Source organism: Chaetodon auriga, chromosome 17, assembly GCF_051107435.1.
Source record: "Chaetodon auriga isolate fChaAug3 chromosome 17, fChaAug3.hap1, whole genome shotgun sequence".
NCBI classification, from domain to species: Eukaryota; Metazoa; Chordata; class Actinopteri; order Chaetodontiformes; family Chaetodontidae; genus Chaetodon; species Chaetodon auriga.
This window is the reverse complement of record NC_135090.1, coordinates 16,383,244-16,396,959: the sequence shown is the minus strand read 5'-3', so window position 1 is coordinate 16,396,959 and position 13,716 is coordinate 16,383,244. Positions and strand designations below refer to the sequence as shown.

General features: G+C 43.3%; 1 protein-coding gene across 1 annotated transcript; it reads left to right on the top strand.

The window, feature by feature from the left end:
• Positions 1-8,777: 8,777 nt before the first annotated feature.
• dpm3 (dolichyl-phosphate mannosyltransferase subunit 3, regulatory) lies at positions 8,778-10,135 on the top strand. The gene is made up of 2 exons (XM_076755440.1): positions 8,778-8,809; positions 9,024-10,135. The coding sequence occupies exon 2, from the start codon at positions 9,070-9,072 to the stop codon at positions 9,346-9,348; it is 279 nt and encodes a 92-aa protein (XP_076611555.1). The 5' UTR covers positions 8,778-8,809; positions 9,024-9,069; the 3' UTR covers positions 9,349-10,135.
• Positions 10,136-13,716: the final 3,581 nt, after the last annotated feature.

The window sequence follows — 13,716 nt, the reverse complement described above, 5'->3', positions numbered from 1 at the left end:
GTATAGTTCAGAGGGAGAGGATGGGGGGGGGGGGGGGGGGGGGGGGGGAATCATCTGAACTTATGAAGGATCTCAGAGCTATATACAATCTGTGAGAGACAGTGTGCAGTGCCATCTGGAGAACACATAGGACAGAGTCTGTCTGAATCCGCTAACCCAACTGTCTTAAGCAACATGAAGCTAAACCACATGTTCAAAAGACCAGATTTTTTCTGTTGAACCTGCATTGTGGTTTCTATAGCCTGAAGTGGAATACATTGTTTATGGGGAACCTGCTTTAAACTACTCTGCTGAGTCAAAACCATTATCCTGGATCTCTGCGATGGAGGCCTGCAGTAGGAATTAAGTGGGCAGGGGGTGAAATAAAAAAAAAAGAAAAAGAGACGTGAATGAAATGTCTTTGTGCTGCAAGCTCAGTTTCTGACGGCTGCTACCTACGCTTTACAGCTTTGGAATTTTCATTTGATCGAAGGAGGAGATTAATTATTAATCTTCATAAGCACAAACCTCTACATTACAATCGTAAGACGTGAGGACTCTAATTTGACTCATCATCCACTTCCTCTCCATGTGTAACAGGTTATTTGCTGAAGGGATTGAATCACATTCATTTCTTTTACTCAGTTTGCTCTGCCTTTAAATTCAATAACGACGCCGCGATATCATTCTTCCAGACGTGGCCACTGCTGAAACATTTATGTTTCTCCTTCTCGTCCATCCATCCACCCATGAGTCTGAATGGCATTAATAATATACAACTTCCTGTTTTATCACATTGATAATCTGAACAGAAGAAGAGGGGAAAAAAATCAATCAGCTAAATGTTGGCTAAGAGGATTTGAGGGGCATAGCTGGGCCATCTTCCCTCACTATAATAAATGAGGGGTGACAGTAATGCTAGACAGAGCCCATATGGCCACATACTGTAACCTAATGCAATGCAATTGTGAGAGAAGACACATGGCTAATTCAGTTTAACATTTACACTCCAGTGGCATGTCCTACTATTGGATTTGTACACTGCACTTTGTTTTCTCTGTTTAATGATGCAGTGAGTATTATGTAATAATTGTGAAGTTTATTGCATGAAACAAATTGCATACACAGTTAGCACGCCCTGTGACGCCAAACACTAGTCTTACAAATAACGTCTTACTTGCTTATTTTGCCAAGAGTTAGATGGAAAGATTGATACTATTCTCGTGTCTGTCTAAATATAAGCCTACACCATTCAGCAGTGTATCTTAGCTTAGCATAAAGACTGAATACAGGGGGAAACAGCTAGCTCAGAGCCAGACTGTTTCCCTGCTCCTGGCTGTTTCCTTGTCTTTATGCTAAGCTAACTGGCTGCTGGCTGTAGCTTCACATTTACCTGACAGGTGCGAGAGCGGTAGTCATCTTTTCAACTATCTTTGGCAACAAAGCAAATCAGGACATTTCCCAAAATATGCAAATATTTATCATAACGAGGTATCAAATGACAATGTGAAAACAATTCATTAATTCTATCATTAATTATCACCTGAACTTGCAGCTTCCTTTGGCAGTACTGATCTTTATAGGAAGTTTAGCTCATTATTAAGCTGTCCTGCCCTCACCGCTCTCATTGAGCAGCTTTAAAGCTCTAAAAACCCATTGTACACTACCTGCTCTGTACCAAACAGCAGACAGATACAATTAGCAACTGGCTGGTAAACATAATGGAGCTTTAGCATCTAAAGATATTTCCCTGTGGAGCAGGTAGAGACAAAAAAAAAAAATATTGGACTTCAATTCATTTGGTAGCCAGACACACAATTCCAAACGAAGAACGCTGCTCCCTAACTGCTGGATGTGCAAATAGGCAATGATTTGCTAACAAGTTCACCACATCAGCATAAAAAGGTGATGATATGTTAATGTTGTGTTCACAACTTGTTTCCACTGTGGCCAAAAAAAAAAAGTTATTGCAGGTTTAAACACAGTAGAAAACAAGAATGTGGGGATCCCGTCCATTAGAAATGATTTCATTCTGAACCCAAACTGGTCCGAACCATTAAAATCCTGTCTTTCGGATCACATGTGTCAAGTGGACCAAACTATATTACACAGCTTTTTGGCCCAGAGGTGTAACTTAAGGCTGGCGTGACTTCAGATATATGTCTTCGCACTCTGTCTGTAACTTAACAGCTCGGATATTATTGTTTCCATAAAACCAAAGTGTGGAATAGCATTTTAGCGAGACTAATGATTCAAAATTCTTTGTAACAAATGGTGTGAGCAGGTGTGGAACCGCTGCACGTGTGGTTAGAACACATGATTTTTTGATTGAGCTTTATGTATCATGTGACATATCCATTCAGTAAGTCAGTCAGTCAGGATGCAGCAGATTTTGAGCGGTTTTCCGCCATGGTCAAACATGCTGAGTCGGACCTCAATAGCCCCTGCGCAGTTAAAATTCCAGGTCTCTGAAAAGTGAAAGGCAAGTCAAATCAGTGTGTCAACAGGGGATCTGTAAACCACACGTTTCCTGGACGGCTCTGTCAAGACCAGCTGTGCATACATCATAGTCTGCATGATCTGTGTATACAGTTAAAGAAGGAAATAAAAGACGGACTGAGGGAAAGACTGAAATCTAGACAGAAAACGAGACAGACATGTAACAACACATACTGACAAACATACACCCAATATGAGGAGGGGGAGTCGGCGTATGATCTGTGAAAGGAGAAAAACAGTCTGACCGTCTCTCTGAAGCCAACCCCACAGCCCTATCTGTTACCGTGTCAATACTTCACAACAGCCCACCCTGAGCTCTTCGCACGTCCCTCCTCACCTTCCAGATGCTCACCCAGTGAAGGGGTGAAAGGTTGGCAGGTGCCTGGGGGAGCAGCGAGGAGCCTCAGGGTCAGATTTCTGAGAGGTCAAGCAGTCGCGGTCTTTGGGCGGAACGAGCGGGGTGGGTGGGGGGACAATATGGCTGGTGTCCAGAGCAGGAGATAGATGGGACCACAGAGCAGCAGTCTCATCTAATCAACTTCATTTATGGGCAATGACAGTCAGCCACGCCTGCCTGGGGCGGCCACAATCAGCTTTCAGGGTATTACCCAGTGCCCACCACAAATCCATAATCCTGGAATCCTTGACCTTTTGCATTTTCTACATAAAGTCAATGGCAGTCACAATGACACTGACAAATGTACACTGTGTTTGTGTGATTTCAATTCCAAACCTGATTTGTTAGCTGTGAAATAAATAAGTGGCTGCACCTTTCAAGTGACAGTTATTGATTACGTGAGACATACTGCACAATAATTTAGCTCTGTAGCTTGTTTAAATGCAGCCTGCGCTGTAATTAGTCTGTAGAGTCAATCGACAACATATTGATGTGCGCCCAGATGACTGAGCCCGATTTCTCTGATCATGTGAGGCAACGTGATTTCGGCCCTGAATGCCGGACCGAATCTGGTGGAGCAAGAGAGGACATTGCGGTCTAATGAGAGACCAAAGGTAGTCTCTTGTATGCAGGCGGTGATGCTGGATTTAATGAGTTTTTGTATGTAACCTCATGCTCAGGTTGGCGTGTTCGGTCATCAAATGCCTGCCCTAGTTTCTCCACTGCCCCTTCATTAGATCAGTGAAATGAGTCGATAAAGTTTGGAATGTCTGCCCTGAAATCAATGTGCAAATAGCAATAGATATGTCGTCTTCCTGTTGGATACGGCTTGCTGTCAGATTTAATTCCGCTACAAAGAAGCGACTTCTCCATGCGTGCAACAGATCTACTGAACGAGAGCGATGCAATGAGCGGATAAAACTACAGGACAGAACTCCCCTCTTCCTCCTATTACCATCCATTATGTAAACACAAGATGTGGTCAGTTTATTCCAGTCTAGACATGTAGCCCGACATCATCCGCCCCTTGCTGAGTACACAGCACTGACCCACATTAATACATTTATAATCGATACCACCTCGGGTCCCGTGAGCGGACTGGCCTATCAGATGTTGAAGGAAATTGTGCAGTCCAATTTAAAATGGCCCAGGGGGAACTTTCATAACCATGTGCCAATTAGTTCCACTGTCAATAATGGTAATGCTAAAGGACATTGTGTTCCAGGGTGAGAGGAGAGGATAGATAGAGGGAGGAGGGAGACATCATCAAGCCTATGCCCGTTGTTCATTGTTAATGGCCGTTACACTGACAAGAAGCATTTGATCAGACACACACACACACATTGTGGGCCGTGGATGTTGAGGGGTTGTGTTATGGGGCAGAATTACACAACCCATGAAGATAATAAGTAATGACGTCTTATAAAGGTCAACAAACAAAGCACTAGTGGGACAAACACAGGCCGTGTGATGAGATTCATTAGGACAGCATTGAGAGCGTGGAGAGGGAGAAAGAGTGGATGGGGTGGGGTGGGGGGGGCTGCGCATTCCTCCGCCGTTTCACTGCGGCCGTCACAGCAGCAGCTGAAACAGGTGTGTGTCTTTACTCGGGGCACTGAGGGCGAGACAAGTGCTATTCTCACATGGTTCAGACTGGTCACACTTGACCACACTCTGACCTTACACCCACTTGAGTAGCTCAAGACTTCATTAAGAAGGCCCTAAGTGGCGCAGGGGTCTCACAACTATTATCTCGACAATTTAATACAGACTCTCCCTGTCCGTAAATGATCTTGGCTCAAGGATATTTACGAGCCGTCTGCTTATCAACGTCAAAACTTTCAGCGGCCCCGCTTTGGATTCGGGACCCCCGATGAGCCGCATCACGGGGGACTCTCCACCCTGACGACTTTGATTCGTGGTCACCTCACCTGTCTGAGGAGCCTCTTCTTGAATTTGCAAAGTCATGCCGCAAACTCTGCTTCGCTCAATGTGTTCCAGGCACAAAAGGAAACTGCAAGGGGCAGGTTCCATTTCAAGATGGAAGTGCAAGAGATTATAGAGAAGCAGTCTGGTTCAAGGAGACGGCACAAACCAAACTCTTGGTTGGGAGACGAGCAACCACAAATGAGAACTGAATTTCAGACCTAACTCCCTTCAGGCTTGACTTGAGAAAGCAAACACATCCAAGACTCGAGTTTTGATGCAGTAAAAGCAGCAGCCCTGGCACAGCCACACATCTTGCATATTTAATTATGCAAGATGGGTATATCTAATTATGCATGGGATGATATCAGGTCTATGCATTCTCAGCTATCTAAAAAGACACTCTTTGAAGGGGAAATGTTCAAATGCTGTGTCGTTTTCGGCATTCAGAGGCCTGATTAACTTGCACTGGACTTAATTGGCCTGCTTATTTTATGATATTAACATTTAATATTATTGTGATGGTTGTTTTCTTTATGTTTGCTGGTTTATACAGAGAAGCAGGTATAATTTTCACATTTCTTTAATCCAATCTCTCTGGTGAAGAGTGCATGAGGTTGAAACTGGCTGATGTTTTAAGCCATTGTGCCTGACAAAATAAAGGCTTTAAACGTGACTTTTCTCAGCCCAAGAGTGGCTGAAGAAAATCTTCCTAATTGGACTTGCTCCAAAAGACTTAAAAAGAGCTCTGTTGCTAGTCAAATCATTGGATTTCCTGTGGCTAGATTGTAAAATTTCTCCTGAATCATCTAGAATCAGTTTGCGGGCCATGCTCTTGCAAGATAACGCTTCATTTTTCATCAGCAATTATACAGATTTTTGTCAAGGTCTAGGAGTTGTGTGAGGCTGCCTCTTCTTAAACCACTCCTCATGGTTCGCTAACCGGTCTGCATTTAGCTGCCAGGCTGAACCCAAACTTCACAGCAAAACCTGAACTTGTCCCTGCCTCGCTTTGGGTCCCAGACGAGTATCATTTCTCGCTCTTCGACCTGCGATGTACTGGAACCTGGACATTGTGACACACTTTTAGTCACTCTTTCCTTTTCCCAAACACATCCAATGACAACACAAGGCACAGCTATGGTCTCCGGCTCAGGAAACAGAGGGTTCCTGTTTTTGAGTCCAGGCTCTATTGTTATCAGAAAGAGCATTTTGATAGTACACGCTCTCTCTCTCTCTCTCTCTCTCTCTCTCTCTCTCTCTCTCTCTCTGCTGCTCTTGCTTCACACACTTGAGATATTACACAATTATTATCTAGCCAAATCTTGATCCCTATATAGCTCTTTAGCGGCACACATTCTTATCTGGGCCTTTCATTCTACTAATATTGACAAAGCCGGAGAGATAGAGTCAACACGACTCTCCATTACCACTTTTCCTGTTTTATCTATGCCTCTTATCTTTGTTCTCTGGATGGAGACACACAGTCACTCCTATTTCTGCTCTTGAGGATCAAGCATCTCTCTGCCCTCGCTCTGTCCCCGCCAACCCCTCGCACACACACGCCGTCTTCATGCTTTTTTTCCTCCCTCTCTCCTTTTGCCTGCTATACCCACTCCTCGTTGTGGGAACCAAGGTGCTGCATGCAGTCTATCGCGCAGTTGAAGGTGTTAGGGGGATTGAAGGAAAGTCTGGATAAGCAACAGCTGGATTTAATGCACCATTAAGGTCATTGGTTGTTCAAGCTGCACCTGCAAATCCCCTGATTTCACCCCCCTGTCTAAACCGCTCTCCCCTGTCTGCTCCCTCCCTCCTCTCCTCTTTCGTCCACACACTCGGTCACCCTTTCTTTTCATTCCTGACCCTCTCAGCTTTCTCTCTCTTGCCCTCTCAGCTATGAGATCCCACCCTCTCTTTTCTGGTACTTTATTGAAAGTAACTGCCACCACGGCTTCACCCCTTCTCTCACTCTGGTTCCCTTCATCCCTCTCTCTTGTTTCATCTCACTCTGCATGTCCCTCTCTCACCCTCTCATTCTCTCTTGTTTCAACGCCCCTCCCACTCGCAGGCTGTTGTGTTGTGTCTGCCAGGCCTTCTCGGCTGGAGCGCAGGTTTCCTGAGTGCTGGAACGGAACAGGAGCTGGCAGGGAGATACACTGAGAAAAGCCAGCTCCACTGTTCCCACTGAGTGTCACGCACGCTCACACTGCAGCTCATACCGGTGCAACACAGGCTGGACACAGCACATGCTATGATGTATGTAATGATGCAGCATGTCATGGGTAATCCCACCTGGATTCAGTTTATTCTGTCGCTGCAGTGGAGTAACCAGACCTGCACAGTCTGACATGCATCACATCTTATTAAGACATAATTCAAGAATAGCGGTATTTGCTTTGATTCAGAAGATTTTTTTCACTCCACCTCCACCTTTTTATTTACCTCTATATTTTTACAAAGACTAATTTGCATATGGGTTTAATTGTAGGATTGATAATGAATTAATCAATGAACTCCACTGCATTTCTTAGTTTTATGTCATTGTAAAATGAATATCCTTGGGTTTTAGATTTTTGTAAATGTAAAGATGTTACCTTGGGCTATGAGAAATGAGTGCTTTCAGCATAAAAAAACTAGCCAACATATCAATCAATAATCAAAGAAAGCATTAGCTACAGCTTCTTGTGCTGCAGCTCTTTGTTGGGAAAATAAAATGCAATAAACATGGACAGATATTGAGGCCATAGCATATACCATGGCTGTTGTACAAAGCCTCAGAGCCATTCACAAGATAAAGCATTCTTGAACTACATCGCAAACTTGAAAACATAGTTGTTGATTTCAGGGTTTGAAGATTTACGCTTTCAGCAAACACACATAAACCCTGACTATCCTCCAGTCTTGCACACAACGGTCTCTATAAACAGAAGAAACAGGCTTCACCCCTCCAGCAGGCATGCATATCGTCACTCACACTACGAACACTGGTGCAGACAAACATAAACACCATCGCTCTAAGAATAACCCTCCATTTTCCCCCAAAGAATGATGTTTATTTCTTAGTGGCTCTTTAGTGCGTCCCTTTCTCCAGCTAATTGAATGATGTTTACATCTCCCACATCTCCTGATTTCACCCTGGAGAGGTTTGTGCCCTCTGCACCTGGACAGTTCATTGCTCTCAATGAATGGACGTGCCCCATAGCGCCTAAAGAGACACTGAGATCAAACACCAGTGTTTCTCCCAGCGGCCCCTAATGAAATTGTTGGTGAATTCCTCGCTTTGGAATAACATTTATATTTATGGATAGCTTTCAGCTTAGGCTAATGGTAATCTAATTTTCAAAATGGCTTTCTAAATTAAGAGGATGACACAGAGAAACAGTTAGAGGACTAATGTGAATAAGCCTGACTCTGGGCCTCATTAAAGACTCAGTTGAAACAAATTGTTTTCTTTCTCGCATCTGACGGGGTGTTGGTGCTGTTAATATATCAGAAAACAGTCTCAGGCTGTCTTTTAATGAGAAACAGAGCTACAACATTGAGATTTATTGAGAAGTCTAAAAATGCTGGAGGAAATGTAGAAATTAATTTGTCTGACCACTGTCTTCTCACTCCTCCCTTACAAATAAGGGGACAGTAACTACAACAAAACAGTATATGCAGAATATAACACCAACACCAATATGTAAAAATGAATAAATAAATAAAATTACAGTAATATGAAATATCAATAAGAATGTAACTAAATTGTTCAGAGTTTTATATATATATATATATATAAACAATTGTCAACGCAGGCAGTAAGATTGTGTTTGACTTTTTTGCCTTTGAATAAAGAATTTTGCCCGATTTGCTTGAATTTTGTGTGATATTTACAAAAAGTTAACAAGGAAATAATTCAGGCGATTTGTTGAAACGCCAGCAGTCACGGTAACTACATTTCCCATAAGGCATCACGGTTTACCACGTCATAAATCTGCGCAGAGCTGAGGTGGCGTTTGAGAGGAGGTAAACATGTCGGATTGTTTCTTCTAGAACTAATTATTGAATGAAATACCACTTAAACAAATGGATAATTTCATTGAATCCTTTACTTTTGTACCGCTGTTTTACTCCCATCGTTCACCTGCTGTTTGTCTTCCTCGTGTGTTGTAACTAGATGACTAACGCGGTGCTACAAAGCTAAGCTAATTGAGCGAATATCCGTTCGGTTCTCCTTCAGGTTGTTTTCCGGCTGCTCACCTGAAATCCCCGCGGCACCTCTCATCATGACTAAACTCATGGAGTGGCTGTTTGGTGTGTCGCTGGTGGGCGCAGTCTGGGCTTTGGTCACTTTCGACCTGTTGGACCTGCGCCTGCCGCAGACTTACAGAGAGGTTGCCTGGCCGATGCCTCTCTATCTGCTGGTGTCGTTTGGCTGCTACTCCCTGGCCACGGTGGGATACAGAGTGGCCACCTTCAACGACTGCGAGGAGGCGGCGAAAGAGCTGCAGGAGCAGATAAAAGAAGCCAAAGAGGACTTGAGGAAAAAGGGCTTAAAGATGTAGAACATTTGTGAGACTGAGAGGGATGCCCGGACCCTCACACACAAACAAGTGTCTGTACTTGTGATGTTGGAGTCGCGTAAAAATGGCGTGGCTCTTAGGATGAGACTGAACTCTGACCCCTCATTTTTGTTTCCAGCAGACCTGATCTGAACGTCAAATACAATAACCCTTCATCCAGCAGTGTTTCTTTTTATACAGTCATGACTTTCACACTAGATCAGATGTGCTTCAGGAAATAAGAAATGAATGTCCTGTTGAATGATTGTCTGGGTTTCTCATAACTTACAGCAGAGCAAGAGCTCTTTAAAATGCATTTAAAGTTACTGAATGATACTTAAAACCAGATTCTGTTCTGAGTCCGTTTATAGCAGGTGGCTTTACTGATTGGCACACCACGAACCAGATGAAAGAAGAACACACATGGTGTCGTCTTTGGTTGCACACGACGCACAGTTAAATACCCCCCGAGAATCACTGGTATGCTAAGTTATCATCTGTAACCAGTTGTCGATATAGAGATGCCAACAAATGAACCCCAAAGGTCACGCTGGAAAAATCTGTCGAAAGCCTGTTTCCACTGAGAGTTCTCAGATGCTTTCAATCAGCATTAGATCCAAAAAAGCACGACACAATGTGGACCTTGTTGTGTGTGTCTGGAGATTGTTGCTCGTCAGTATAGATTGACTAGATTTTATCTGTAAAGAAGTGTACATTCCATGGTCCAACTGCAGACTTGTTCCCTGTGGCTGTTGCTGGGACTTAATTAAATTGGAGTCTATTTTCTTCAGTTTTTCTGCCTACAAAATGTGTGTGTTTTTGTGGTTTGGGGGTTCGGATAGGGCCAGGAGGTATGCGAGTATGTGCATGAGTGCTTGCATATATGATGCATTCCTTCTCCAAGCATAACCCACATGGCCCAAGGGCTTTATATCAGCTTCTCAATGCCTCGCTCTGTGCCGGAGACAGACCTCTTTTGTGCCATTTTGTAGTTAACTACATGAAATATACATTGTGCTGCATTTTTTTTCCGTCCCTCACAGAGGTTTGTTCCAATTAGAAAATGTAAGATAAGTATGTTGTTCTGAAGTAATCTGATGTTGGCAAGTACAGTTTTTTTGTGTGCGCCAAAAGGCTGCCTATGCTCATTTTCAGTGACTCCCTGCTGTGCACAAACAAAGCATAGCCTGGCCAAAGGCATCATTATAGACTTCCAAAAGATCCCATAACTTCAGAACAAATGCAAAAGAGTCCACAGTTCTCTGTGTGCAAGCTCTGCCTGTTGTGCCGTTTGGCTGCAGCCCCACAATGCCTTGCAACGTCACCCCCCATGAATGTCTGCAAGCTGTTGCAAGAGCAGACTGGATAAAAGGCAACCTGTTATTTACCAGAAAATCTTCTACTTCGGCAATTACACCAAAGGCTTCCCTTGGTAGGCTGTTATGTTCTTACTCGTAGCCACATGTGAACTAGTTAATCACTTTTCTTTGTCATCATTCTGCCCAAATCTAACTTTGAAGAGACCCATCTGTTTGTTCTCTTTCTGCAGGCGATCAGACAAAAGTATAAATCAGATTACAGGCCACATACAGTTCATGTGTATATGAACAGTGAACGCTTGTTTGTTCCTTTCCCCTTTAATCCCTCTTTTCAAACATACAGTACACAAACTTCATCCCAGTCTTAACCCTTTGTGCTCACTAAATAGCGAGTGTAATCTGACACGCAGACAAGACCTAACAGAAGGTGTCCCATCACAAACGAGCTCGAATAATCAAGCCTTTTTAAATTTTTTTTTAATATCTCCATGCATTTTATTTGCAGCGAATGTGAAATGATGAGCATCTCCTCCGCTGTTGTTGGATCAGAGGCAGTATTTGCAAGAGGATGCATCTTATAGAGTGCAGTATCTTGAGGCACTGAGCACTGGTTCTGCAGTATCTCTTATTGAGTATTTTAAATTTTTTTATCATGCCAAGTGTTGATGTACTTTTGTTATCCTGGCGATAATAAGCAAACTTTTACACAGTCCTTCATTATATACTTTACTGTAATAGGTCACTTTCAGATAAAAGCAGATTTGACCCAATATAATACACAACCACATTTGAGAGTCCCTTGTTTTTCACATTGGCGATACGATGCTGGTTTGTTAGGATTTATCTAAAAAAATTATTTATTCATGCTCTGTAAACTTGCTCATGTGTCGTCTAAAATCTCTGCTCCGAAGTGCCAAGGTGAGAGACATCAGCTAAACTGGGAGAGGAGCTGAGGAGGAAACGGTAATGGGGACAGAGACAGTGAGAGGGTCAGGCCACGAGGTTGTGCCCGCAGCGTGGCCCCACTGAGACCTCCAGACACTATAAAAAACCATTTCTAGAGACACTCTGTGACATTGCTGGGAGCAAATCCATCTCGACAGGCTGGGAACCAAGACTGAAAAATGATAGGTTATCATTTTTCTGCACAGAAAAGACTTTTTTTTCCCACCCACACATTTCACAGCAAAACCTCAAAACCATCTAGAGACGGACAGAAAGGGAGATGGAGTTGGTAATCGAGGCCCAGAGCTGAAAGCGATGGAGATTTTGATTCAGATACAGAAAAGGGTGGACAACAGTAATTACGTGATGAGAGAGTGACCCGAGGATGAATCGAAACAGGAGATAGACGCAGAATGAATTAAAGGGGCAGAACAAGAGAAGAGTGTAAGTGAGAATGAATAAATAAAGGAAAGTGACTAAGTGACACGGACAGGAAACCAAACCATGAGCTGGAACAAGACAGATGACCTTGGCAGTGGCGACGGCTGAGAGTGTGTGACAGGACTTTTTCGGGGAGAGGAGACCACACCCCGACCGCCAGTGATGGCAGAGGACCAAAAATGGGCCCCGATTGGACCAGAGGTTCTAACTTATGCTGTGTATCCAAGGTGTTTCCTTCCTGTCAGCCTTGTCTGACCCTGCTGTCATCTAAAGCTTTTACAGGCACTAAAGCAGAAGAGGGAATAAAGGAGCTTCCAAACATGCCGCTGTATTAAAATGCCATTTAATCTGGACATGCAGTGCATCATCACTGCATAAAAATGATTTGAAATGAGGTTAAAAAGTCACTCGTGGGTCAACCTATTGTTCTTTCGCTGCTCATAAACAGCTGCTTTGATATTTACAGGACACTGGGTTCCCATTCTAGGGCAGCGTGGAAGCTTATAAATGCTACAAATAGCAACAATAACATTAGGTAACCTCCCAGTGGCCCCGTAAGACAGATACCCCTGGCTTTACTGAGAAACATACGCTAGAAGACAGACGGGCTGATCGTCATGCGTCCTGCTGATAGCGAGGCCTGACTCAGTCCGGAGATGCAGAGATGGACCAGCTGGCCGTGCCAAGCCTTCCCTCAAATGTGATTTTTTTTCTTGCAGCGTCTCATGGCCTCCTCCCAGGTTTTAGTGCCACACACTGCTGGCTCATCTCTCGCTCTGTTAAACTCCGACGACTGATAAATGCCTTGTTTTTCTGCTTGTTGGGAAACGGTTGATTTAATAAAGCCCCAGTTTGTGCCTCTCGTGTATTGCCAGTCTCTGAGCTACACTGCAAGAAGCCAAATGCAAGCAAGATGAAATATCATAAATCAAATACAGTATATCTTTGTTTGTTTTTTTTTTGTCTGACAAGATATTTCCAGGCAATTGTTATGTTAATTCCACTTGTTCCTTAATTATCCTAATAAATTATCATATTTTCTCACTGAGATTTTATTACTGGTTTTCAGTAACTTAAAGCTTCAGACTAGAGAGGCATAAGTGAAAATTTTGTCCTGCTGGTGGCGCTAGATGGGCGCTCAATGGATTACCAACGCCTGTAGGATTCATCCTCTGGAGGGAATGACATTCAGTACTTGCTGAAAGGCCTGGACCAACATGTTGGTATTGCCATCCATACTGCCACGATGCTAGCATGGCAAAAAAATCCCAGAGTCCCAAAATTTGTATCGTACGAAAGGAGGAGAAAGCAGGAGATATGACGTTTCTGGCTACCTGGATACGAAATATAGCGGGACCATCTTGGGAAATGGGATAAAAATCTTTCTCATCATGCAGAGGATGTCATTTTCTTTCATCCAGATGATTAAAAGAATCTTTGAAGATTCGGGAAATACTTTCAGAACAGCTGTAGTTGTTGTAATATTCTAGGATTAAAAGATGGCCAGTTGTTTACTTTTAGAAAAAGTGGATGCTTACCTTTGTAATTCAAATGTAATGGTAATACATGAGAGGCGCGAACTGCGGCTAGATTTAATACTATGCATTATGTTTTCTCAAAACATCGTCTTCTTCTTTGATCATATTCTCAATATTCAGAGATTTTG

Bases quoted from the DNA above. Each gene is read 5' to 3' on its own strand.
- dpm3 (XM_076755440.1), top strand. From the start codon at position 9,070: ATGACTAAACTCATGGAGTGGCTGTTTGGTGTGTCGCTGGTGGGCGCA.